The sequence below is a fragment of the Chaetodon trifascialis genome, chromosome 21, assembly GCF_039877785.1.
Source record: "Chaetodon trifascialis isolate fChaTrf1 chromosome 21, fChaTrf1.hap1, whole genome shotgun sequence".
NCBI classification, from domain to species: Eukaryota; Metazoa; Chordata; class Actinopteri; order Chaetodontiformes; family Chaetodontidae; genus Chaetodon; species Chaetodon trifascialis.
In genome coordinates, this window is record NC_092076.1 from 18,521,609 (window position 1) to 18,549,169 (window position 27,561).

Here is a 27,561-nt window from a genome sequence, read left to right on the forward strand (position 1 = left end):
ATGTACTACGGTGAAAGCAACTGAATGTTTTCTACAAGCATCAGTTATCAAGCTTGTGATGTCCACAATTTTAAGTTTGTTCAATCATCATACATTGTTTATCTGGATCATAGATGTTGTAATCTTTAATCCGTTCACCTCACTGAGAGGCAGAGATAAGTCTTCTGTACATCATGGGCTAAATGTGAAAGTTGGTGTTTGGGGAAAACTGGCCCAAGAAGAAATTGTGTTTCAGCTCTGTTGAGTGTGACAGATTATCGATCAAGTTGACCCGTTTTACAGTCCCCCCTTCTGCTCTTTAGATGGATGACACACACGCACACACACGCACACCAGATGTGGTATTATGTATTATTCAGCTGCAAATAAGCTGTGGAATTCTGACTGTGTCTTCAGGAGAAAATTGATGACACAAATGAACACACGTACAAAGTGGATCAAACTTCAACCTATTTGTCAAGGCCAATCAATGTTTCTGCTGGCAATTATAGAAATTATATATGATGTGTTTATTAATCATGAATTATGCTGATGATGCACTGGATCGATGCGTCTGACAAAAGAGGATTTCCTGTTTCCTGTCATCTCTCTTCTGGCACTATATAATAAATCCATAAATCGATTTTATAGAATAATATATGATTGTCAGAATACTAGTGCATTGAATCACATGGCTGCATGTGAAAACTGTGACTGTACAGTTCCTGTCAGCATTTTAGTGTCTTTCAACTCAACTGCTGTGGTTTTATTTCTCACCGCAGTAGGAAGTTTAGTTCAATAGAAAAGCTCTGCTAAACCCACTGCATGGTGCCTGCCTGCCACCAAACCACAGATAGACAGTTAGTGACTCGCTAAAGAAGAGAATATGGACTTCAGCTTATTGTAGGGGGTCAGAAACATGACTCCAAATAACATGAAATTTACATGTTCCAGTGCTTCTCACTGTGATGCTCTGAGGCCTGGTGAACATGTTGAATGTGTTTTCTTCCTCATGCCTGCATTGTTTAAATCTATGCTTATGCTGGCTTGCAGTCTTCTTCACATCTTTTGTGTCCTTCAAACACAGACATGTTAGCTCGCAACCCATCAGCATGTATGTAGCTAAAGCGCCTGAACACTCACTGTCCATGACACATAACAGAGCCCTCCTGCTTGCTTCCTATCCCTTAAAGGCACACTCACAGATATGTTCACCCAAACACTCTGTGCTGCTTGGGAAACGCAGCATGCATGCTCTCGCTTTGAGGGGAGCAGAAGGGCCAAGTGCAACAAATGTAAATGTGTATGTGACACAGAGATGGAAGGATAAAGAGATGATTGAATAGACTGTTGGATAGGGATGACAGAGTGTAAGGACTTGGAGGTGCAGGGATAGAGGGAGTGATGGGTGGAAGACTGGAGGCGGATGGGTTGGACGAGTAAGGACCGGGTGTCTGCTTTATCTCTCCGTGCAGTTTAAGAGCGTTACCATTTATGGTGGAGCTGATGGAATAGTTGTGAGTCTGCCAACTATGTGACACAGCCCATAGTCTCTTTACTTGGGAAGGTCAATGTCTCTCTTGCTTTACATAAGAAGCTTCCTTGCATTGTTATGGCCACAGAGACTGCCCATCACTGTCTTCCCTGCTTCCCTTTTCTGCAGCTCTCATGTCAGTCTTCCCACTCCCTTGATGAACTATGCTGATGCCGAAATAGATTGAGGAGAAGTAAGAGGCATAAAAATGACAGAGGTGCCAAGGGAGACGTGGGGTAAAATGCACGGTTCCTGTTTTGGAAATTGTTTTTGCTGTTACACTGGAAGCTTTTTAGTCCTGACATGAATATTGATTCAGTGTGTAGCTGCTGTGAGCACAGAGTGATCTGAAGTCACTTTTGGGTCACCTGGTCTACGTTTCCCACAGGCGACGTTTTGACTTTATTAACCTTGAAAGATATGTGCTTGAAAAAGAAAGTACATGTGGTAGAGTAGGTCTTTAAACTTCTAAGTGCTGCTCCTTGGTGATGCACCTCTGTCACTGATCTTGTTTTTCTCACTTTATGAGGACAAGAGGGCAGGAGTAATCTCAAGAATGGCATGTCAGGGTCAAGTGCTTGAGATTGACTTTAAAAGCAGAGGTACACAAACACATTGTGCACTCGTGTGACAGAAACACACTGCAACCTGCTATTCAACCATCCTTAAATCCCAATTGAAATGAACAAATCGGTGTGCAGATTTGCCTTGCAAAACTCTTTTTTAAGTGCAGTTGAAACATAGAAGCAGCCTCCTGTGTTTCCTTGCTGCAATGCAATTAGTTACTGTCGCAATAGTTCAAACTGACACCAAAACTCAGCTGAAATTCAGTGGGGTGACTGCTTGCAATGCATTTCAGTTGCAAATACCTGAACATGGGGTCAAACTCCAAAAGCTCTGTGAGGCCACATTAAGGCACAGCTGTGCTTTCAGCTAAATGCTGACGTTAGCATGCTGATATTTAGCAGGCACACTTTTACCATATTCATCATTTTACTGTTAGCATAATAATACTTACTAATTAGCACCGTACAGCTGAGGCTGATGGGAATATCATGAATTTGGCAGCTATTTGATCATAAAAAGTTTTGGACAAAGTCAAATTTTGATCTGACGATGTCATTCGATATGAAGTCAGATGACAGGAATGGCTAAACCAAGGTTCATGCTAGCATGCTCACAATGACAATGCAAGCATGTTTAATCTTTACCATAGTCACTGTCTTTCTTTAATGTGTTAGCATGCTAGCACAAAACACAACATGCAGCTAAGGCTGATGGGAACGTCATTAGTTTTGTAGGTTTATCAGTGTTGACCGTATTAAAAAGAAGAGAAACACCCAAAAGAGATTTCTCTGTCCCTTAAAACAACAGGACAGGGTGCAACAGGAGCTTTGGGTGGAAACAAGGCACAACAACAGACAGCTTGAAAAGTAGGTCCAGCTCTTCCTATCTGCCCAGTTGAAGAAAACAGGAGCAGTCATACTTGGTTGTGTTGTGAGGCACAGGGACCTGCAGGATCTGAAGATTAATTATCCCCCATTGAACAGATATGTTACTCAAGCTGTTGTGTTTGATTGAATGTTGCCTCTGTTTCATACATCTCCTTCAGCCTTTTTCCATCTGCCTTACATTTATGTTTACATTTTAGAAGTAGGATTAGATTTCAAGGACTGACATTAACAGTAGTTTCTAAGTTATTACCTGTCTCATTTCCATACGTTATAGAGTTAATGTACAGCAGTCAGTGTGTTAATGTGTGTTTGAAGGCCTGATGATGTATTGTGTCCACACACATTTGCTTCTCCCCTTGCCAAACCCACAGAGACAGTGGAAAGACCCTCTCAACAATCTTGCTTCAACCAGAGACAATATTTATTCAGCTTTTATCCTACCCTGCCTGAGGAGCACAGAGTTGGCATCTGAAAACACTGGCCTCCCTCCAAGACAGGCCTAAGAAAAGTGTTTTTCTAATTTGTACAGTGGTGAGACGTGGACGGCAAAACAACAGCTCCTAATCCTGGTTCAAAGAGGGAGGGCTTTTCCACCCTGAAAGCCATGAAATCAAAACGGGAGAATCAATGAAGTGATCAAATGATGGATCCAGTTATTTCCTGGTTCAGTGAGATGCCAAATAAAACCCTGCCTGTATGTAGCAAGTTCTCAGTTCCAGCTCCAGCTCTGAATCTACCATTTTATCCCTTTTGCATTGTCCCATCAAGTTCTGGTTTCAACTTTCTGTGTGGTGGTAAACATGTTAAAATAACCATTCAACACAGAGGGCAGAGATGTTTGAAATATCAATGTATTAACTCAATAATCTGCAGTTTGTGGATTTGGAAGATGATGAGAATGACAGAGTTTATAAAAAGGAAAATCTGTGGCTACAAAATATAATTCTAAGAAATCTCTTTTGTAACTAATACTGTAAGTCTTGTGCAGTTTTGCATAGTGTCTGCTACTGCTCACTACAACAATATAGACATAATGCAGTGCTGAAATTCAGCATGTACAAGCCTGCTTCCAGGAAAGTTTGGATGCTGAGTAAAACATGAATAATTCAGAGTGATAAGTCGCTAATCCCTTTAGACATACACTCACCTCACTTGAAAACAGTACAAAGACAACATATTTAATATTTTGCCTCATCAACTTCATTGATTTTTGCAAATATATGCTTATTTTGAATTTGATGGCAGCAACACGTTTCACACAAGTTGGGACAGGGTTGTTTTGCTATTTTAGGGAAGTGGCTTTCTCCAGAAATGTTGTTGCATGTGTTGTGGTCAGCCCTAAAATGCTTTGGAAAGATCTAAAAGCAAAGAAAATTCCTTATTACTGTTATCTGTGTGTCGTTCCATTATGTGGAGGCATTGATGCAGACTTTCAGATCATTAAGTCATCTGAGATAAATCATCATTGTTAATGCGTCCCAACCAACCAACCAACCATCCTGGAGAGTGCATCAGTCTCTATTTCATACTTGAAATGTCCTCTTTTTTTAGCATTCAAGCTACTTGATTAAACTAATACACACACCTACACACACACACACACACACAAACCAGACACGGTGCTACATCATTGACAGCGTAGAGCTGAGCGGCTTGCAGCATCCCGTTTAGATTAGATCACATCAGATTAGGTGACATTACATTAGCGCTAACCAGATTACACTATTCCTCATCTAACACACTTTACCTCCTAATGCTCCCACAGCCTCATTACCCATGAAACAGCCATCAAAGGAAGCAATTAGAAAAGCGAATGCATCTTTCTCACTTACACACTTGCACACTTGGCCACATTCATCTCCCTCTAGGTAGTACGCACACCTCAGTGGCCATTAGTCAATTAAGGAATTTCTCCTGTTTGATAAGCTGATGGCTGTGAACCTTTGGTGATGCTAGCCTGTGTGTGTTTGTGGGGGTATGTTTTTACCCCCATGTCTTCTGTGTGTTCTTGTTAGGGCTGGGCGATATGGCTGAAAACTCTTTTGCGATATAAGTGTTTTATATCGGTCGCTCTTGATAATTATTGATATTTTTTATGAGCTATTTAAAATAAGGACCAGGAGAAAAATGCATTCAATTTAAACATTTTTATTTTAAATTGAACCTTCCTCTGATTATAATCCCCTCAGCTATCAAGGCAGAAAGGAAAGGAAATGTCAACACAACCATGGAAAACACTCAAATAATAAATGGAGAAAAAAAAGTGTAAAAATGTGAACAGAGAGAAACCTGAGAACTTTTTTTCTGCAGGTTTAATGCAGGAAGTTCACAAGCTGATTAACCTTCTGCTGAATAAAATGTTTTTCACTCTTCTTACTGTAAACATACATGAACTATTCAATTACATTTCTATTGCAAGGGTGTTAAAAAAAAAAAGTACGTATAAGAGATGTTTGTAACCTGGCTTCTCCTCAGTGCTCAGTGAAGCATGTCTTTAGCTATATGATATGCCGCTGCCTCCGTTACGTCTTCGTGCCTTTTAGATGATTTGTCATCAGGCACTGAAGCAGATACCTCTGCATGGTGGTCAGCTGCTTGTGTGGTGGTGCTGCGGTTGGCGGACGTTGGCGAATACGGCTGCGCTCCAAAGAGTGAGCGCGGCTAAGGTGGTTAAATAAGTTTGTGGTGTTACCGGTCTTGGTGGGGACGACAGTCTTGCATAAGTTACAGATCACATTGGTCTGACTACGGTCCGACTTATAAAATCCAAAAAACTGCCATACTGACGAGCTGACTTTCCCTGTTTTATCGACAATTTCTTCGCTCGCTACAGCGCTCGCTTTCTATTTCTCATCTCACTCCTCACGGAGCAACAAACACGAGACAACAAGATGGCGCAACCGAACTTGATAATGTTACATGATTGGCGTGTCTCTCTCACTGATTAGCAATTACTCCCTACGTTGCTCGGTTACTTGAGAGCAAGTGCCTTTGTTCATGCAACCAACCTCGCTTCGCAACTTCCAACGAAGAAAAAAAAAAAAATCGAATGTTTTATCGAACGCATTTTTGATTGATACTGATGACGTGTCTATCGCGAGACATATCGCTATCCTTTTATCGCCCAGCCCTAGTTCTTGTGTGTATTTCTATGTGTGCAAAAGGTTTTTATGGTCTCATTCTCTTGCAGTAATCTTGCATGATGTCTGAGGAATGTCTAATATACAAGCTGGAACAATAGCAGAGCAGAAACAGTGGGGGAAAAATAATGACCTGAACCTCATTCTCAAGGCCAGATGTCTGCAGTCCAAGTCTCACCTCATAAAAACTGTACTTCTTGTTCTGGCTTATCAATTGCATCTATTATAAGGGTGTGTGTGCATGTGTGTATCTACACGCATTCTAAGTGTGAGTCTGTGCAGAGTTTTGTGCATACACTGTGTGCATACATGGTAATGAGTGTGGGAGTGGAGCTCACAGTGTGGGTTTATGTGTGTGGCCTGTGGATGTGTGGGTACACATGGTTTTTAGTGTAACTTTTGGGTGAACCTTTGTACATGTTACACTAGTGTGTGTGTCTTCACATAGCTGTTTGTGAGGGCATTTATCTACAAGAACACATAAACATCTAAGTGCCCCAGCAGTTGTTTACCCTTTGAACTTTTCTTAATCGCACAATATGTGTGTGCGCGCGTATGAAGGATTTGCCGCCTGCCTTGTCGGATTACAAATGAATGGATACAATAAAGCAGCAGGATCAAACGAATAGATTTGTCTGTGTCTGTGAACCCAGAGACAGACAGAAGAGACACAGACAATAGCAAAGAGGTGAGATGAAACAGAGGAAAGCTTGTTTTTCATGAAGCAGGGTTCCCCGGCTGGAGGGGCACTGCGGGTTGTGGGCAAATTATCCTCTTTTAACAAGGAGACAGGAAGCGAAATATGTCACCCTCTCCTCTGTAGATATTTTCAACACTGTCCATTTAACATTGCACGTGTATTGCATGATGCCGACACCAACATGCGGAACAAGTAATGTGATGAAATACTCCTCATTTATATTGTTCCTGCCTCAAATGAAGAAAACAAGTAATCACTTCCTTCAGCCCCTCTTAAAATCCCATTGAAGTTTATTTGCACAGAAAGCGGCAGCCAATTAATTGCTGCAACAATTCATTTTAGTTTAATTTGAAAAATGTATTCATCCCAAGCCACAGAATTTAAAAAGGGCATATTCTTTTGGTTATATTGAACACAAAAGAACAATACAAAGACAAAAGATAAGGGCCGTAAAGCAGGGCCTGCATTACATACACAATGTGCACAGTGGGAAGAGCAGGAGGTCGATAAGGGCCCACAGTCCCTGTTCGCCCTGGGGGCTCCTAGCAGGTTAATCCTGCCCTGTCAGGGCGGATAGCTGGGCATAGACTTTGTCTTAGTTTGACTCTAGAGATTGCTATTACCATCATGTCTCCTGCCAACAGTCAGTGCTGGTTTCTCTTGACTGTGACCACAATTTTTACTAATTACTATTAGTCACCTAAACTTAACAGAACTTCAACCATCGAGGCAGCAGACCAGAATACGCTCATATGAATACTGCCAGTAAAGGTCATAGGTCACATTGCCACCTCATTTTGTCCCTTAGGTATGAGGACTTGTTAAAAATTTTCTCTTGCGGGACTAATAAAGGAACATTGAATTGAATTGAAAATAACAGCGGTGGTAATCAGTGAAATCCAGGTTTGACGCCTCAAGCTCTCAATTATGGCGCATTGTTAAGCCTTGGTGTGGCTGGACCTGCTTTTCTGCCTCAGGGCCAACTGCTGCATTCTACTCTTACGGGAGTGATGACTTAATACCAAGCAATGACTTGTAAGTGTCGACTTGTTCAAGTGCGTACAGGCTGTCAGCATGCTCTCATTGAAGTTTCCTGCGGACAGTGGTTGGCTTTGACTGTGCTGACACATGCACACATTAAATGACCCCATTTCAAGTTTCAACCACAAAATTTCCAAAAGTTCTGTAAGTAGTTGTTTTGCTGCCATGCTGCTGTTATGTAAAAGGTTTCTGTTGTTTATTTTAGGTGAAAATAATGAGTGTCCTAACACAAGGCTGACAAGCTTTGTTTCACTGCCCTCTTTGGTCGGGAGTTTGAGGTCTGCTGCACCTGTGTCCACACCTAGGACGACACCTCTGCATCACTGCAGCAATGTGCAAAGTTGAAAATGAAGAATTGCATGAGAGGATGGATACCACACTCATATCTGTGTTCAATATAAATCTACCACAAGCAGCAAGTTAGTTTAACATAGCCTTAAGCTCTGTCCAAGATTAACAAAAAGCTCAATAATTAACATGTTATTGTTCTACAAATATTAAAATTATTTGTTTCCAAAAGTGCAACAAAAACTGAAGAACAAAAAGAATAATTTGCTGTTTTTGTCTAGCCAGCTTCAGGCTGTGGCCTTATATTTAATGGACAGATATGAGAGTGGTATCCATCCTCCCATCCTTTAAAGAGGTAAACAAAAGCAATGTTTAGATTACTTACTGAAATGACTCTTTAGGTAATCTCTCATACTTTACTATTGGTGCTATATTTCCTTTTTAAAAAGAAATTCAGGTCCACTGCCAACCACTTGAGTGTATACATAGTATTGTGTAGTACCAGATGTACCAGATAAAAGCTTAGGTTTGAGTGCATTTTAAATGTTTATTGCTTTTAAGCAGGGATAATAGAGCAGCCATTTTTGGCATGTGGCCTAAAAGCAGCGTAACAATACCAGTGATAATAGAAGCCAGTGACTCTGTGTCACTTGCTTAAGAGCTGTAGACAAACTGGTGCCATAATGCAGCATGAGGAGCTGTTATTCATCTGGTGATGTTAATCTCTGTGTTCCTTTCTCTCTGTATCCATGCTGGTGTTGAGTAGTTGCTGCTTATACAGTCATGGTGTGTAGTGATTAGTGGCAGCCCACCAGGACAGGCTTAATGGCACACGCTTTGTTGACATGACATTACATTACCTCCTGGTTTCAGCCTGGGGATAATGTTTCTGCCGGGATGAAGACTCTACTTACAGCATACACAAACACACACACACACACACACACACACACACACACACACACACACACACACACACACACACACACACATACATGCACACGGTGGGATGTTGAGACTGTAAGGTAGGCAGTCGCACACACACACACACACACACACACACACACACACATACGCTTCTACATTTGTGATGGAGAACATGCAAGTGCAGATCAGGACCTCAGCACCTTCCGTCCTCTGTGTCATGTCAGTGTAATGTGTGTGTATGACACCGTGTTTGAGTTGTGTAAACAGTTTATTGCATGGAGATGAAAGGCCTCATGAAGCTTGTCTGGGGTGTTACACAGACACATAACAGCATTCCCACCGGCTCTTTTCTCCTCACCGATAATTACGGATATTCGCTATAGATGTCTGATTTACATACTGTGTCATATCTGGATGTGCCGTGCCTTTTATCTTTTGGCTTGTGTTCTTTCTCTTGTCTGTCTGTGCTGCCTGTTTCTCTCTTTGCTTTTGTTTTTTTTTTTTTGTTTTTTTTCTGCTGCACATACACCCATGCTCAAATACTCACACACATACGGTACACACCAGTTGTTTGATGTAGATGTGAGTGGCAGCCCAATTCTCTGATGAGCTTTGAGCAGACATCGCAGGCATATTCAGCAGCAGCATTGTGAACTGTGTGTGTGTGTGTGTGTGTGTGTGTGTGTGTGTGTGTGTGTGTGTGTGTGTGTGTGTGTCCTGGTGCCAGATAAAGGCTGAGTGTCTGTATTGTACTGAGTGTAAAAGGACAGATTTGCCATATTTGAATTGAACTGAGTCACTGGCACATTTCCTTGTGCACATGTGACACAGCAGGTGTTGTCGCTATAGTCAGTATGTCTCGTTACTCCAGTCTGGTGATTTTCAGGTTTTATGCAGATGATGCATGCACATCCAGCAATATTGGAAGCAATTCAAGGTGCTGGCAGTCAAGCTGAAAGCCAGGCAAATGCATTAGTTCCTGATTTGAAGATACAAGGTTCATACAAGTGCCAAGCATGCCACAGTCATGCACTAACCACCCTCCTCTCTTTGTCTCTGTGTGTCTCCAGCCTGATGAGCTGACCAATGCATTGGAAATCAGTAACATTGTGTTCACCAGCCTGTTCTCTCTGGAGATGCTGTTGAAGGTGTTGGTCTACGGGCCCTTTGGCTACATCAAGAACCCCTACAATATCTTTGATGGCATCATCGTGGTCATCAGGTGAGCTGCAGAGCCACTGGCAACACATAACCTAAAGGCTCTACGCATGGTCATTATTATACAAGAAAAACATAATGAACCCTGAGGGGAATGAGCTAAGACAAAGCATAAAGATCACAACCTTCAAGTTTCCTGTTTTGGTTCACTCTTACAGTTCTCTCACAAACTTTATTTCCAGCTGTAGCAGGCAGTTGTTTTCAGTGAACATGTCATGATAAACTGCAGTGCACTTGAAATAGGTCAGGATCAGACATTATTGCTCAGGGCTTTTGGCTGTTTGAAGACTTTGGATCTAAGATTAATGGGTGTGTGTGTGTGTGTGTGTGTGTGTGGTGTGTGTGTGTGTGTGTGTGTGTGTGTGTGTGTGTGTGTGTGTGTGTGTGTGTGTGTGTGTGTGTGTGTGTGTGTGTCTTTCTTTCTCTCTCTCTTCTCTTTGGACAGTGTGTGGGAGATCGTGGGGCAGCAGGGCGGTGGTCTGTCAGTGCTCAGAACCTTCCGGCTGATGCGGGTCCTGAAGCTAGTCCGGTTCATGCCAGCCCTGCAGAGGCAGCTGGTGGTGCTGATGAAGACCATGGACAACGTGGCCACCTTCTGCATGCTGCTCATGCTCTTTATCTTCATCTTCAGGTAACCAGAGGGAGAGGGAGTGATCTCGCATCCAGACTCACACTGCAAAAAATAGATGTGTGTGGATCTTACAAGAAAAAAAAAATGGGTGAACTGCCAAGTTCTTCTCACTAATGGAGGAATGATATCAAAGACAGCAGACATAGAAAACCGATGAGTAAAGAAAGTTCGATCAGTGACCATGAAACAAATTCTGTTGTTGGAATTGAAAGCACAAAAGTGTGGAATGAAAGTAAATTGGTAGATTAGTAACATGGGAAGCAAGGAGCTGAGAGAAGCAGAAAGCAGTACAGACACCTGACAGTTGACTGGATGACGAGGATAAGTGATCCCCTCTTTTTGTCAGCAACCCTTCTTTCTGCATGGTTAGGCCTGAGGCTGAGCTCAACAAAATCAAATCTGTCCAGGTTTTCTGCAAACACACACACACACACACACACACACACACACACACACACACACACCTGATCATTAAAAAAAAAAATCAATTTTCTCTGTTTTTAGGGGTTTCTTGTTGAATATGTACTGTACCTATGTGTTGACGACAAAATCTTTAAATGGGTAACTCCCCTTAAAGCCCTTGAAAACTTCTAAATCAAACAATGTATCAGTAACAACAAATAATAATACATGTATGACTAATAAGCAACATCACATAAAAAAAAAAGTGTTTCATACTCAAAATCTCCTATTTGATCTTATTTAATCTGCTCCGTCAGGCCTGTGTCAGTGCTGTTTGATCAGATTTGATTGACAGCGACCAAAAAAAAACAAAAAAACAACTATCATCACATTCTGATTCAAATCAGGCACTGATTGGTGCCTGGAAGCCATCACATCTTCCCACCAGAACCCCGCCCCCTCAAACCAGTGAGAAAAGCCCAGAGGGGAAAAAAAAAAAAAAAAAAAAGAACCCAAACTGGAAAAAAGTGTGTTATAATTAGTAAGAAGCTGTTTGAGAAGCAAAAGATTTCAGCTGGAAATGTTTCCAGTGTTAAACATTTTCCAGAAACAAATTTCTGAGTGAAAATATTTGGAAATGATTATGGTCACTTTAATTCTGAATGAACTAATGTTTGAACTTGGCTGGATGAAGCAACGCCAAACACCTGCCCATGACTGCACTATTAGAAACAATATGCATATTCATTATTACAAGCATCTATGTTGTTGTATTATATGTTATGGAGCTACAGCAGTGGTTTAAAAGAGGACTTCCTCCTCTACATCTGATTTTGTACATGAGCTTCATGAATTTATTGCTACAGTCAGGAGCACCAGTGGAGAGAAAAAACATTTTTAATTTAATGAAATATATTAAATTAGACATATCTGGAGCAGGTGATCAGGTGAAAATGTAAGCAGATAAATAGTGCTGCCTCAAATAGTGGCCGTTACATTTGTCAGACATTAAAGGGCGGCAGATTTAAGGAAATGTTTGTGCTGCTTCATTCCAGCAGCTCATTGGGATGTTTGTATAATAATAATAACAATAATAATAAGTGCTTTACAGAACAAGAGACAGTCCAACTGATTCACTTAAAAAAAAAGTAGTTAGTTATTTAAAAGAAGGGACTGACTTTGCTAACCTAAGTTCTTCAGGTAGAGAGTATATGTGAATACATATACATGAGGGCACACATGTACTTCAATACACAAACACACATAATTTCCAAAGGCCTTGTATATGCATAGATAAACAGGCCTGGATTCGAGTGAAGAGTTGCCAAGTTGACACAGCAGAGGCTGTTCATTGATCCCTCAGCTGCAGTTGAGCTTCAGTGCCTGTGTTTGTGAATAAAAGACAGACTGCTGTGCAGACTCACTGCTGGTTCATCATAATAACACCCCGATTAGCTCTCTTACTCTTTCTTTCTTTCTTTCTTTCTTTCTTTCTTTCTTTCTTTCTTTCTTTCTTTCTTTCTTTCTTTCTTTCTTTTGCTATGCTGATTGATCTTCCTCCTCTCAGAATCTTTGCAGGGCACATCACAGAGCTCAGACTCAATCTAATTCAAATGGCCATGGGTATTGTGTAATTCTCCATACTTAATTAATAAGTACTTTTTTCAAAACATTTTTGATCTACTGACTCAGTTTTAAGAGGTTTACTCTAACTGAATTGGCATAATGCTAAGGACATAACAGGTAGAAGAGAAATGGTACAGCAAGCATATCAGCGTGAGTCCAAGTCAGTCAAATAAAGACCAGCATAAAGCGTGGAAGCATGTGAAAATAGCCAGCCGGCTGTCCTCTCACGTTCGCAAGTGTGTTTGTTCAATCTGCACACAAACAGAAACAGAAAAGACATTCTGTGGTTTTAGGGAAGTTTCCTTCTTTAACTAGTTGCATTTGTTAAAGAGCTTGTGACTTCCCAGATCTTAGCCAGGGAATTTTGACAGCACATAGCTCCCTCTAAAACCACAGATTGTCGTTTTCACAGCACTGCTTGTGTACTGATTCAACAAATGACGTGCAACAATTTAGTGAGTGAGCTGTGGAGGTGTTGGTAGGACTGTGTTACCGTTGGACAGAGCTGGACTACCTGTTTCCTCACCGCCTCCAGCTAATCAACCCCCAGCCCCAGCTCCATTCTTATCACTCTTCATTCTTAACACTTTCTGCAATCTTCTCATCTTGCTCTTAGGAAGAAAATGTTGTTGGACTATTCCTTTAATTTTGATAATAGAAATTACATTCATTTGGTTTCTATCACCATTCATATTCATTTGTGTGAATGAGTGTCTTACAGAAATGCATAAGGAATCATTGTCAAGGGTTGTGACGCTCTCCATGGTGCTGAACTTAACTTGGCATCAGCACTCCATTTCCACTCCCTTTCTTGGCAATATTTCTGCCTCAATGCATTATGGGTCAGCTGTTAATAAACCAATGGCTGTTGATTATGTGACAGACAGTGAAACCTCTAGTTGTGGTTCTGTATGAAGGTCCTCTGAGCAGTGATTACCATTAAAATTCAGTACAATGTAATGTTCAGTATATAGTACAACATTTGTACTGTATCAAAAGGGTTGGCCTGATGTAAACAGTCATTCCTCTGTTTCTTTTGTCCTCTTCTGTGTCAGTATCCTGGGGATGCATCTCTTTGGCTGTAAGTTTGGGTCTGAGAGGGACGGAGACACCCTGCCAGACAGGAAGAACTTTGACTCTCTCCTGTGGGCCATAGTCACTGTCTTCCAGGTGAGCATAAACCCTTTTCTGTCCTCTCCCTTAACTCAGATCACTTAAATATTCACATTTCACTGTGTTATGGCCAATTTAGCTGCAGCTTTACGCCTGACTTCACAGTTAAGAGAGTTAAAATTCAGCATCAGGATGACCTAAAGGTATGCAAGTCCATCTTCCGTATGGACGCTTGAACTTCCTGTGTGATCGAACTGTACCTGCTGACGTGCCCCCGAGCAGCCAACTTAACATCTTCCTGCTTCATCGGTGCTGACTGAAGCTGTCTCCATTCACAGGCTGAAAAGACAATTTCCTCCTGAATAAATAAAATATATCAAATCAAATATTCCTCTTCCTTCTCATATCTCCTCTCACCCTAACTGTCTGGCCTTTATCTATCTCCCTCATTTTCTTCCACTTATCTAATTTTCCAAGCATCTTATATAGGTTAAGTAGGCCTGCCTCTTACATCATGTCACCATGGATTAGTGAATCAACTCAACGGCCCTCTGTGGAGTCCAACCATCCATCCATTGTCTCTGCATTTCATACAGTATAGTACAGTATTTATTACCCTTAATATAGTAACTGATTCAGTCTATATGTTGAGGAAAGCTTTTGATGGTGCACAGACTGTGTTACATTTTATGTTTACTTAGCAACTTTGACGAGGCTTTTCAAGCCTGTCAATCGTTGCATTCCTTGATGTGTTGAAGCCGTGTGCATGGGGCTGTACAATAACTGACAATCAGCATTGAATGTTTTAGTTTTGTTAAAGCAAAAGCAGAACAGCAAAAGTGTAAGGAATGGATAAAAGTGTGTTTAGACATTAGCATATCTGGCTAACTGGTATATTGACAAGTCGAGGAGCACATCTTTTGCTGACTAGGTTAGTCTGTTACATAATACTTCTTGATAAAGCCCTGGTAGAATGTAGAATTTCACACTTTGTGGAAATTGCTCCTGGATGCTATCAGAGTTTTCTGGTAACGCTAGCTGCTATCTTCTGCTCTTTATGGGATTTTGGGAAGTTTACATTCCAGGAACCCCAAGGTTGCCAGAGATTGTTGCTTTTGTCAAACAGATCTGTTAGCCCTGATCCTAAAAAACCTTTTCCTTTGTAGGGTTTTATGAGGTTCTAAGGATAAACAGGAAACATGCTGTTTGAAAATATGGGAAAGTATTTAACCTACACAGCCAAATAGGGTTATGTTATGTTATGATCTCATATTTGTCCTTATTATACTTAGAGTACCAGGACTAACTAGCCTTTTCTGTAGCCTTAGTATGTCTTCTACATGGATCATCAGCTGGTGAGGATACATTGGCTGTTACAGGTAACTTGGTACATAGCCAAGTGCATATTTGAATATATTTTACAAGATTCATGCTTTAAAATAAGTAAGCTGGAAAAGCTAAAAAGTCAGCTGGAGGCAGTGTTTTCAATTAACTTGCGGACCTAGCTTAGCTTGCTTGCTACAGCTGATAATATCTGCTAACAACAGTTGTCATCAAATCATGGTTGCAGGCTGGAAATGATAAGTCTGCTTTTGTGTCTCTCCATCTGAAATCAAGGACCCACCCAGGATTTGGATTTGGTGTACACGGTTTATGTGTCTTGTGAGAATTCAAAGTAGAAACAGTATCTAAAGGGGACGCAGCTGTAGTGAACTGTCCAACTATCAAACTAATGCTATTAAACAACTAGAGCAGTTGCTGTACAATCAATACCTTTTTCCTCCTCTCCCCTCCAGATCCTAACCCAGGAAGACTGGAACAAAGTATTATATAACGGCATGGCCTCCACCTCTCCTGTAGCTGCCCTCTACTTCATTGCGCTCATGACCTTTGGCAACTACGTCCTCTTCAACTTGCTGGTGGCCATCTTGGTCGAGGGTTTCCAGACAGAGGTATAATGTTGCTGGTCACACACATGTTGTGCAAAACTAAGAAATGCAGAACTACCAATGAAAAAATAGGTAGAAAAACCACCTTAAATTAGTTCGCTGCTGTATCTGAAATTCAGTCTTGAAATCCAGTTTTCCTAAAAGCATGTGTGAATCTGCCTTTGGGGTGAGATTGTTTATCTTTGTTTAAATGCAGGTCATCTTGTTAAGTCTTGCACAGTGATCTGGCTCTCTTCCAGGTCTTAACACAAATAATTTCTGCAGAGGCTGAAAGTGCTTTGGAAATTAATGGTAATATATTCTTGCCATTATCCATGCTAGTTTTAGAAAAAAAAAAAAAGGTTTTGAGACTGAATCAGGAGGCTAAATTACTCAATGAGGTGCTTATTTTTCAGTGCAGGCACACATTACGCTAATGGATAGATGTTCACGCCCACACTTACATAACAAATTCACAAACATATGGGCATTAACCTACACCTTTCCTTGCACTCTCTGCAGTGGGTTATGTGAGGACATGAGATCACACTAGTTGCAGCATTTCATTTTCCTCTCCTCTTCATCTTCATCTTGCTGTCAGCCTCTTCTCCTCCCACTCTTTCCCACTATCTCAGCAGTCATCCTCATTATTGTTCTGCTTATTTGCCAATGCAGTCATGCCATAAAGTACATCATAAGAAAACTATGTCTGCAAGACTAGACTGTACATCAGCCCACATCTCCCACAACCCCTGTTTCATCAGCCAAATGCTCTGATACCCTCTTTTCATGCCCCCCCGATCTTTCCCATCCTTAGTACAACTCTTCCTATACCATAACTAAAGGGATATTTTATCCACCACCACACTATGTTTGTGATTCTTTTCTCAGACAGAAAAGAGCAAGAGACAAGGAAAGAGAGTGTAGAAGGTGGATTAATGGCTGTTTTTGTTTAGAGACAGCAGCTGGGAAAAAAAAAACAGCTTCCTGGGAATATTTTCGGGTCTACGGGGAGCAAAGAAGTTGAAAGTCATTGAGCGACCTCTCTTCACTTTTAGCCACCCCATTTGGAGCATACAGGGCTTTATTTGAGACAGATAGAGTGACTGAAAGAAAGCTATAGAGGGTGAGAAGAGATGAAGAGAGTAAATCACATGAGTACTCAGCCTTTCTCTGGCTGTCTACTTGTCTCCCACTCTCTTTCTTTAAGGGGTGACAGCACCTATGCTTTGATCTTTGACGCTCTTTGGCTCTTTGGATGAGAGCAGGGGGAATAAATGAGGGGTGGCAGAGAGAGAGGTTGGCAGCTCCATAAAATATGGATTAATTGGAATGGGCTCCTCCTGCTTTTGCGCTTATCTGCTGTACAAATATCAAGTGCATGACTGTAGTGAATGGAATCACATAGGAGCTGGGAGACATTGACCAAAGCTGCTTAAGATGAAGGCTTTACTTGCAGGCCAAGACTGGAATTAAGGCAATTCTGCTTACTTCTGAAAGTCGAACTGAAAGCAAAATGAGTTTTTCCGAAGCATATAGCCAGCATATAGCCTATGCCCTTGGTGTTTGTTAGGACCAGTTTTTTATTTGGTACAAATTTTAATTGGTTTTCTTTGATCTTCTGGAAATGTGAACTTTTACAACCAAGTGATAATATTGGTAATGTAATTTGATTGGTGCAATATCTGTGTGGACAGGACCAAAGGCAGATATCAATGTAATATCATTTTAATTCCAAAGGCCACACAGGCAGTTAACCAAATGGAGGGCCGACAGAGTTAGCGGTTTTGCTTAGCTCCATTTGTGATTTGAGCACTCTGAGTCATTATTCAAATCCTGATTCGAATCACCAGGTTACTGCTGTGGTCTAAGGACTAACATATGCTGTGCTTTTTGACTACCCTTATTTTCCATTACCACAACTGGATCCAAGAGTGAAAGACAGCTAAAGCTAACTAGGTCACCTCCGTTCTGTAACAATGGATGAACACAACACTGAGTGTGCAAGGAGCCGCCAGGGACAAAGCAGCGTTTGAAAAGACATATGAGCAAGAGCAAATGAACAGTTGCAAACACTAATAACGTTAGCAGGCTGGGTCAACTACAGTAGTTTCCACATTCCCCCTGAAATACAAACATAAAGCGGCTATAATCAATCATTTTATGGTAATAAATTACATGACTTGTGTATAAAAAGTGTCATTCTCTGGAGTTGCTCTCTGCTCTACAGTACTTATTAACATTTTTCAGCTAATTCATTTGGTTTTCTGGCCTTCAACTTTGTTTTCATTCAGCCTAATCTATGTCAGGGTGTCATTTTCAGCCGCAGTAGACGGTGGTTTTCAGCAAAAAAAGCTCTAAGGATTCAATATCTTGACCAGCACCAAACAGCAGCTAGCAACTAGCAGGTGAACATAGCAGAGCACGTAGCAGCTAACGGGACAGATATTTCCCTCAGGATGTTGGTGAAGACCAAAAACAGAGCTAAAATGAGGGTAAATATTCGACTTTGTCAGGTGGGCAGAAACATAACTTCAAATGAATGCTAATGTTGCTCCATATTTGCTGGATGTGGCCACTTTTTACTGCTCCTAGGTGACCAAAAAATAGTTATTTTACAACACATTTGGTCCTCCAAAATGTTGAATATTCTAAAGAGATTTATACCTGATGCTATGTGGGCACAATAGCTGCTGTGTCATCATTTTAGTTTATATTTCCGATTTCAATTACAAATATCGAGAGGATTTCAAACTTCAGTTGAATGAACTTGAACTTTTACTTCTGTTGAGAGCTATGGGAGGAAATATAGGGACATCTTTAAAAACACAAACAAACACGCTCTCATACACACACACGCAAATGTAGGGGCCTCTAAGGTCTATTGTAGCTTGTGTTTTGTTTCCCCCCTCTGCTCTCCTGTATCATCACATAGCCATTGGCTTAATTCTCCCTCTCCTTTATCAACATAACATCCTTTTCTGCAAACACAAAGTTTATTTTTAGTCGGCCAAACTTTCCCTGCGTCAGTGTTGCTAGGGAACGGGTGCTTGAACGACGTGAGCTAAGTCAGGAGAGATGTATGGATGAAGACACACACAACCATGCACAAAAATAGCGTATTACTTCTAATGTGCCTGTTGCTTTGGATGTAAAGGCAGAGGCAAAATCATCGTATGGAGTTTTTTTTTCCCAAGTCATCTTTACCTGTTTTCATTTTCTTGACTGAACTCGTTCCTCCATCCCCTTCCTCTCCCCCATAATCCACTTTCTTCCTATTATCCGTCTTTTTCTCTGTCTGTGTCTCTCTGTCAGGTTGTGAATATCCACTGCAGAGAGTGCAACCAGACCGGTCTGTTTCTTTATGGAGATTCATTAACAGCAGAGAGACAAAAGTTGTTCTTTTTTTTAATTATACTTCTCACTGTGACAAGAAACATAGACTTCATGCATAGGTAAACATACACAGATCACACCTAAACACACGTACAGTATCTGCTTGACGAGTCAGCTGCAGAGGAATGCTTCCATGCTGAGCGCAGTATGTCCTGAATGATGCATAGCTGCACTGCAGTGTCTTTAAATGTATATGTCGAGGTCATTTTCATTCCTACTCTCTGACCCTGTGATTTTCATAACAAAACATGACTGGACCAACTGGAGGGTAAACCATGTCTGTGCTCTTCACTTCTACTCTTTGCTGTCCTGACTTTTCATGCTTTCAACTAATTCAAGTTGCTGAAATACGCACGTGCAGCACAGGGCTGCACACTGTGATCCGGGACAGTTGCTTTGATATGATCTGTTGCATGGTAAAGTCAAAATGTTACAACAGGCTGAATCTCCTTTAATTCTCTCCTTCTGCTCTTGTCTATTGTTGTGGTACCACCTCTCACCTCTGTGCCTCTTTTCCTGTGTGCGCCTCCCTCTCCTGTCTGGCTGCAACAATCACTTCCACTATAGGAAGTGACCAAGCGGGAGGAGTTGCATGCCCAGCTGAGCCTAATTCAGCTGCCTGTAGATTCGGGGGTATGTAAAGCACTGCAGCTCTACCTTCCCTCTCTCCATTTGACTGACTAACTCACCCTCCTTTATCCTCCCCTCTGACCTCCCTCTCCACCCGTTCTCCTTATCCTTCCCTACAGAGGCTTTGCACTTGTGTGATGTGTGTCGGACTATGTGTCAGATCTCTCAACAGCCACAGCTTGGAGGTTGCCTTCTTCTTATTAATGGCTTTTCTGCATCATTTTGGCTGATTAACAAGCCAGCCAGATCATTTATCAAATACACTATTGACAATAATAAATTCCTAGTTTAGGCTAGCTGCTATGGTCTTAAAGAGCCACTCCACCCAAATGACAAGAATCATCTACTGTATTTTCTAACTTGCCATTGCCATGCAGATCATTTTAGGTTAATTCACAAAGGTTTTGAGATTGTCACTGCTGAATGTCTTGCTGCCAACCGAATTCAATAGAGCACTAAAATGTGAAGTAAGAGTACAGTTCATTTTCTGTTTGGACAGTATCAGATGGCTTACAGCTGGAGCTTTTCCAAGGCTTGAACGGACATCAAACTCTCTCGAATGAATCATCCATAGAGAAGATGAGTAACTGTATTATAAAATATCTGGTTCTTTGATAAAAAGAAATACAAAAAATATATAAATAAATACAAAGCTACAACTCCAAACAGGCATTCTGGTGGGCATTCAGTCACAGACCTTGAGAGTCTTTGAGCAAAATAGCAGAAACCTGAGGATACTGTATATTTACTTTTGGGTATCATGCCGTTTAGAACCACCCTCCCTCCCAAAACCAATGGAGAAGTCATTATTATACAAATTCAAAATTCAAATAATTACAACTGACGACCATAACCCAACTTAAACTGATTTAAAGATGCTGATTACAAAGTCGGTGTAGAGCCTTGATTATATATCACAAATGAGGTGATGGTACAAGTCTCAGCATTTGGAATCTCAGAACCTCTGTGGGACCATCATGGCCGAACACCAGTAAGTTCATAGGAAATGTGTATTGGGTATTTTTGAAATTTGAGTAACAGCCCAGTAAGAACCACATTACTTACTGTTGAATCACAAATGCAGAAATGCAGTTTGCCAAAAGCAGAGGCCGTCCAACATGGCTGCCAGAGATCATGTCACATCATGTAAAAGTCCTCTCAGCTGCTTCCTGCATGACGCCTCGGTTGATTAAACGAGCCGGGGCAGTGAGTGACTGTCCAGTGGAGTTTAGAAGAGACAACGCAGTGCTTAAACACTGCATTACTTTGCCATATGTTTTCTTTTTTTATCATTCTTTTACAAAAGCAGAGTTCACATCAAACCTCAGACTGAATGCTCACCTCCCACCAGCCCTCCACCCCTCTCTTTTTTGTTTCCAGCCTCGGGGTAAGAACACTGCACCGGCACTGCCAAGAATCTCCCTCTCTCAGTCTCTGTTTTATCTGGCTGGAGGATAGAGCTGAAGTGAAGGAGAGAGGGTGATGAGAGGGGTAGGGTGCCGGCTTTTTGGGAGGCCGTGGCACAGCCAGATAAATCCAGCCAGACTAGAAGATGAGAGCTAATAAAGGGGGGCGGGATCAACTCTGTTTGCATGACTCAGTCTCTTAAGGCAAGGCCAGTACACTCTCTGAAATGAGGACTTTGAAAAGCAGATGATTGTAAGTTTTGTCCTTGTGTCCTCTAATTTTACACTGCTGAATGCTGTCCAGAACTGATCCAGGAGTTTTCCAAGTGGCTAATATTAAAATTGTTCTGAAGTTGCTCCAAGCTGGAGCCCCCCAAAATTGGGATTTGAGTAGATTTACTGTAACTATTAGACGAGCTGGACTAATGGTTAAATCTGGTGTTATATATCGCCTCTTATAACTGTCTGTACACTGTGTACTTTGCATACATTGTATTTACGAGCTGTCTATGGAAGGTGCCAGTATTAAAATGAAATAATTTGATCAAATAGAAATGTCAGTAAAATTACGTTTCCGTTTTGTTTTCAAGTTTAGGGAGAGCATTATCTTCCAAGTTGAAAATGAAAATGAAAAGTTAATAATGTTAACGTTAACGTTCAATTTTACTCTCCTCAGGGGAGTGCTATGCTATCCTGAAAATTATTTATACATATTAAAATCAAAATTAAAGCCAAATAGGGTTTTTCATCTTGATTTTCATTTTGGCAGTAACTATGCATGTTTTAGCTTGCTGTGTGGGTTGGTTCAACACTTTGTTCCAGACTGAACTAACTATTGGATTGATTTGCATTAAAAATGTGACAGAAATTCATCCCCCTATCAGGATGAATTGTAATAACTTTGGTCATTCCTTCCATTTTAATCTGGCTGTTCTTTTGTTTTTATGGCTAATTAGCAAAAGTTAACATGCTACGATGAAATGAACGGTAAATGTGGTAAACCGTGACCTTAATAAACATCGGCATGTTAGCATTGTCATTGTGAGCACGTTAGCAATGTGCTCTGTTTTGCAGTACAAATTATTTGTAAATGAAATTTGCATTTTCATTTTCAACATGGCAGTAATGACTCATTTTGAAATATGTAAATGAGAGCTTGATCCCACACTGTGCACACAGTGGAAAATGACATAGTAATTTTATTAATTCATTTAAATACTGGCACTCCGGGCTTCCATACAATTTTTGTTGCTGTGTCCTTAATGCCTTGGTGTTAGTTTAGAAGTTGCTACTACAGCACAGGTATCTAATCCAAATCTGGGCTGATGAGTCACAAATGCAGCTATGGTAGATAAAAATTTTGGTGGACACAGACATACAATTATCCCCTATCAACATCCACCCTCCGTCTCCCATTTACACCCTCTCTGAAGCGATGTGATTGAGATCCCCCGTGTGCTGCTGGTGTCTATTATTGTCTGGCTATCAGCAGAGAACTGGTCTGGCTCATCTCCTGCTCTCACCACCATGCAGCAGAGTGTAAACAAGCTATCCAAACAACCCAGCTATTTCAGGACCAGGGATTTCCCTCGAGTCCAGTCCCCCCCACTCAACCCCACAACTAGAATCGCCACCTCTCCTTCTTCAGTGAAAGACTTCTATTCGGCAACCTCGACTCTCCTGAACCAACAGTATACTTCACAGCAGCATACCAACAGTGTACAGTCAGTAGTATAATCCAGCTAACATGTCCTCCCTTCCCCACAAAAGTAAGTGTAACACTGAATGTCCTCCTACCAGTCTTATTTAATTCCTCCTGCTCCCCAAATGCCTTAATCTGGAAATTAAAAAAGCATAATGTCTTTTTTTGGTGTGCAGGATTTTTAATTCACTCTGGCAGGAACATTTTTAGAGGATTTGTCTTCTGACGGCTGAGATATAAATTAATGTCTGCCTGACAAGAATTTGGACATGGCAAAGAGAAAGACCCAAAAATGGCAGCAGAGAAAAGGGAAGGAAATTTGGCAGATCAGAATCTGGTCTGAGCTGGATTTATCTGTCTCTCACAGTCTGATGTAGTTTCACCTCAGCAGCCACTTGACTGTGGGATTCTAAATTGCACTCTGCACACCTGACAATCAGAGGATTAGGACAGAGCAGATCTTAGGTCAGTTCGATCTTTTGACACTTTCAGTCAGAACTGTACAGTTTAAACTACTCTGTCTGTCTTGACCTGCTACTGCTACCTGTAGATATATCACCAGATTGGAGAAGACTAGAGTACAGTAGATTAGCCTGTACACTAATGACAAATTTGTCTAGAATATAAGCAGATATTTCTGTTATTACCTGAAAGAAATCATTAACTTAATATAGCCAAGAGAAGTAATATCCTCAGTTGATGTTCCATAGAGTGAATTTGTGCTTTTACACACTGCTATAAAGTCTCCCTTGCTGCAAACAGAGGGCTTTGAAAAGATGATGCTGAGCTCTGTAGAAATTGTTTGAATAAGACGTTTAGCTTTTGAGCCAATATGTTTGTTCACCTGGAAAATTGACTTTTAATTGCTAGTTTTATATTAAGCAGTAATTTTCATTTAATAAGCTTACTAGAAAGCTGTGATAAATAAATAAACCAAAGTCATTTAACAAATTCTGGACTATATATTTTACTCAAGACTCATGCTCTGCAATGTGCATTCACACAGAAAATGTTCACCTTATGTCATTTGAGTGAATTTGACCACTGGACAGTTTATTTGCCCCGGCTGTTCAATGCATGCTAGCCGGCTATGTGTGATCAGTGTATGCCTGTGTTTTTGTGCAGCAGCTCAGCCTTTGACTGATCACACATCTGTTATTTTCCAGCCTACGTTTATGAAATAATGCTCAACGAAAGCCCCGGGAGGAGCACCAATTTTAAAATTGTGTATATTTTTTATTCTTATGACAATATGCTTTTGTCTTTTCATGGACTTTCAATGCAGTGACACTGGCTATAAAATTCACCTCATTTGTTGTCTGACCACACCTTCACGTTGCGTGGACAACTACCACATATACAAGCTTTATACCCAATCTATGGAGGACACATGGACGATGACGGTGTCTGTTTTTCTGCCACTGATTCTCAGTGGGTAAACTGATGAACCTCCATTTTTTGTAAAACCTGGATCAGTTCCTTAAAGCCAGCTGTTTTGTCTGTGTGCCTCAGAAAGGAGAGATGAGGGTCAGGTTGTCTCATCGCTTCTCACCTGGGCCTGTCAGGTCTGGTCCTTGTGCTTATACTACAAGGTCCTCACAACAAAGCCTGTGGCCTAGCTTTGATTTTCCTGTGAGTAGACACACACACTCTGTCACACTGACCTTTACACTGACCAGAGGCTACTGCAGCTACAAGCTCCTAACTGACCACTGCACAGCAGGAAACAAGACCAAGACCAGAAACACAGCTGCTCTCCTCTTTATCTCCCCCTATGTGAAAGAGAGAGAGAGAGAGGAGATCCAGTAAGGTTGAGCACCCACGAAGCTTAGTGCTAATGCGCCACTGGGTTTGTCCTATCACAGCTGTCCTGTCTGATTGATTGTGTGTGGGTTGATGAGCCCTGCAGGAGAGGGCCTCTTGCTGTGGTTAAAACAGATTTTATTTTTAAATTTATGTCTGGTGATAAATTGTTGTGGGTGTGGGCTGTGTGTTTGGTTAGCAGTATGTCTGTGTGATGGTGGCTCTGTGCACATTTGTCCTCAGAGTAATCTTTATGCCCAAACAGTTCTAGAATATACACTGCCGTTTAAGTTTGCAATCTCCTGCCAGAAGAGTTTGATTTGGTACAGTCACATGGCTGAGAGGACTGCCGTGTTTTAGGTTAGAAAGTCCTCTTTATAAACAGATGTTATTTTGTATGACGGATTTACAGAAAAGTAACATTTTGTACATGAAGAAAACACTGTACAGTGGTTCATCCAGACTGACAACTGAAAGGGCAGAGAGAGACACAAATGCCTCTGAGCAACAGTTACATAAGATGAAATCACCAGTCATCAAACAGCTTCCTGTTTCAGTGTCAAGTGCACAATAATGCCGACAACGAACTGGAATTAACAGGTGCACTATTTGAACTGGGTCACAGAATATCAGATTAACATACTGTGGATTGACGAATCACAGATTAAACCTATTGAATCTAACCACTGAGTGGTTCACTTCATCCAGTGAGGAATGCCTGTGCTAAATTCCAAGGCAATCCACTGAATAATCGTTGAGATATTATGCTAAAAAACAAAAACAGCAACCTCATGGTGGCGCTAGAGGAAAAGTCAGGGGATTACCAAGGTCAGCAGGCTTCATCCTACAGAGAACATGAAAGGTATGTAACCTGGTGAAGTGAAAAATAGCGATTATATACAAATTTTCAGAAAATGCCCTTCTATTTATTTTTCATACCCTGTCATTTAAAGCAACCATTTGTAGGGGCTCCTTGTTTCCTGGTTTGAGCCAACCTTTTTAATAGGAATGGCACACTGTGATAAACAAGTAGATGGAGAAACGCGATGAGCACGGCAGTCGCAGCACTCTCCAAGCAGCCCTTGAGGTGACTGGCCTCTTAGTTCATTAGCATCCGCTCTCCTTACCTAATTTTCCCACACTTAACGGCTTGGGGGAAAACAGTCCGGGGCACACAAATGGTGGCATTAACTTCAAGAAAAAAAAAAAATTGGTGCCCCCAAAAAAGCAATACCCTGCACGCCTGCAGTGGGCAAATACAATATGCAGTATATCCACACCCACTTTGTCTTTCTCTCGCTCTCATGGGAAGTATCAAGAAAGTAATTTGTTAGTTTAAAAGCAGGTGCATGGTGATTAGGTCCTGAGGCTTTTCTGCAGACACTTTATTCACTTTGCTACCACAGAGGTCTGACTCACTGGGTCGGCATTCTATTAATCCAGCATCCACCTGGCACCCTCGCACATATTAATGGAGTCTGCAGACTCTGGCATAGTGCAACAAATACAAGCAGGAACTCTGAGGTTCACTGCGGTAGGATAGTAAGTGGAAGGCAGTGTGAAGCAGAGGCTAGAGGAGAGTAATTAAGAGCCTGAGAAATGTCTGTGGAAGATAGTAAGGAGGAGTAGAAAGATATGTAAATGTGAGGTAACTCATTTTGACGTGACTGTCTGTGAAAAATGATCGAGAACAAAACAAAGCAGAAACATCTCTGCTCTTCTGACTGAAGTCAAACTGGGTTGGCAATTTACAGATTGCCTTACACCACAGTGAAGTACACATTTGGAGTGTGTTGTGTGTTTGTGAGGTGTGAAATTTGTAGAAGCAGCAACCACACTGAAACTCTTTCGTAGTCATTTACGGGGTCATGCCATGTAAAAAGAACGACCGTGCATTCACATTGTTTTTATACAACAAAATGAATTCAATGTGCCGGCCGGGTTCTCCCAGAATGGCGCGTTATTGCATTTTCTTGGTTGAGTTTCAGTGTGGTTTCCTCGTTGCATGTTGACACTTCTGACTACAGAATTATTCTTTCTCACCCTCTCTCTGTACCCTTTGACCTTTGGGACCAGGGAGACCACAACCTCACCTGTCTGCTTGCAAGAGTGAGGTTGCCTCTAGCGACTGATCCAAGGTCAAATCAGAAAAAGGATTGATGTGACATTGGGGCTGAGATACAGCTAAGCAGGGATCCGTGTTTAGAGGCAACTTCAACCCACCTGCTTTCTGTTAACTCAGAAAGAAACAGAGATTTGCACAGGTGTTTTCCTCTAACGCTGTGTGCTTTTGTGTGTCAAGGGTGATGCTTCTAAATCGGGTTCGGAGATCGATTCCTGTGCACGAAGTATGGAGGACGTTAACGGCAGCAAGAAGGATTTATCAGCCTCTGCAGGTGAGGCGTGCACATAAACTGTATACAGACAACACATAATGCATTGCTTCACGCAAAGGATTTAACTCAGCCCTCTGTGATTTATGAAAGCCCCTATTACAAACTTGTACCATCTGTGTTTGCACAGTTAACTGCCGGCATTTTCCTTCCCTAATCTCTGTTAGATCCCTGTAGATTATTTACTGTGCTGTGCTTCTGACATAATATATCTAAAATTCTGGAACAGCAGAGACTTAGGTCAAAGGCA

General features: G+C 41.3%; 1 protein-coding gene across 1 annotated transcript in view; it reads left to right on the forward strand.

Moving 5' to 3' along the window:
- The window catches only part of cacna1g (calcium channel, voltage-dependent, T type, alpha 1G subunit), a 236,029-nt gene that overhangs the window by 138,808 nt on the left and 69,660 nt on the right, over positions 1–27,561 (forward strand). The window contains exons 11-16 of the mRNA XM_070989948.1: positions 10,134–10,285; positions 10,727–10,912; positions 13,996–14,110; positions 15,850–16,005; positions 19,945–20,010; positions 27,221–27,314. Of these exons, the coding sequence (XP_070846049.1) occupies positions 10,134–10,285; positions 10,727–10,912; positions 13,996–14,110; positions 15,850–16,005; positions 19,945–20,010; positions 27,221–27,314 (769 nt within the window). The remainder of the gene's footprint in view (positions 1–10,133; positions 10,286–10,726; positions 10,913–13,995; positions 14,111–15,849; positions 16,006–19,944; positions 20,011–27,220; positions 27,315–27,561) is intronic.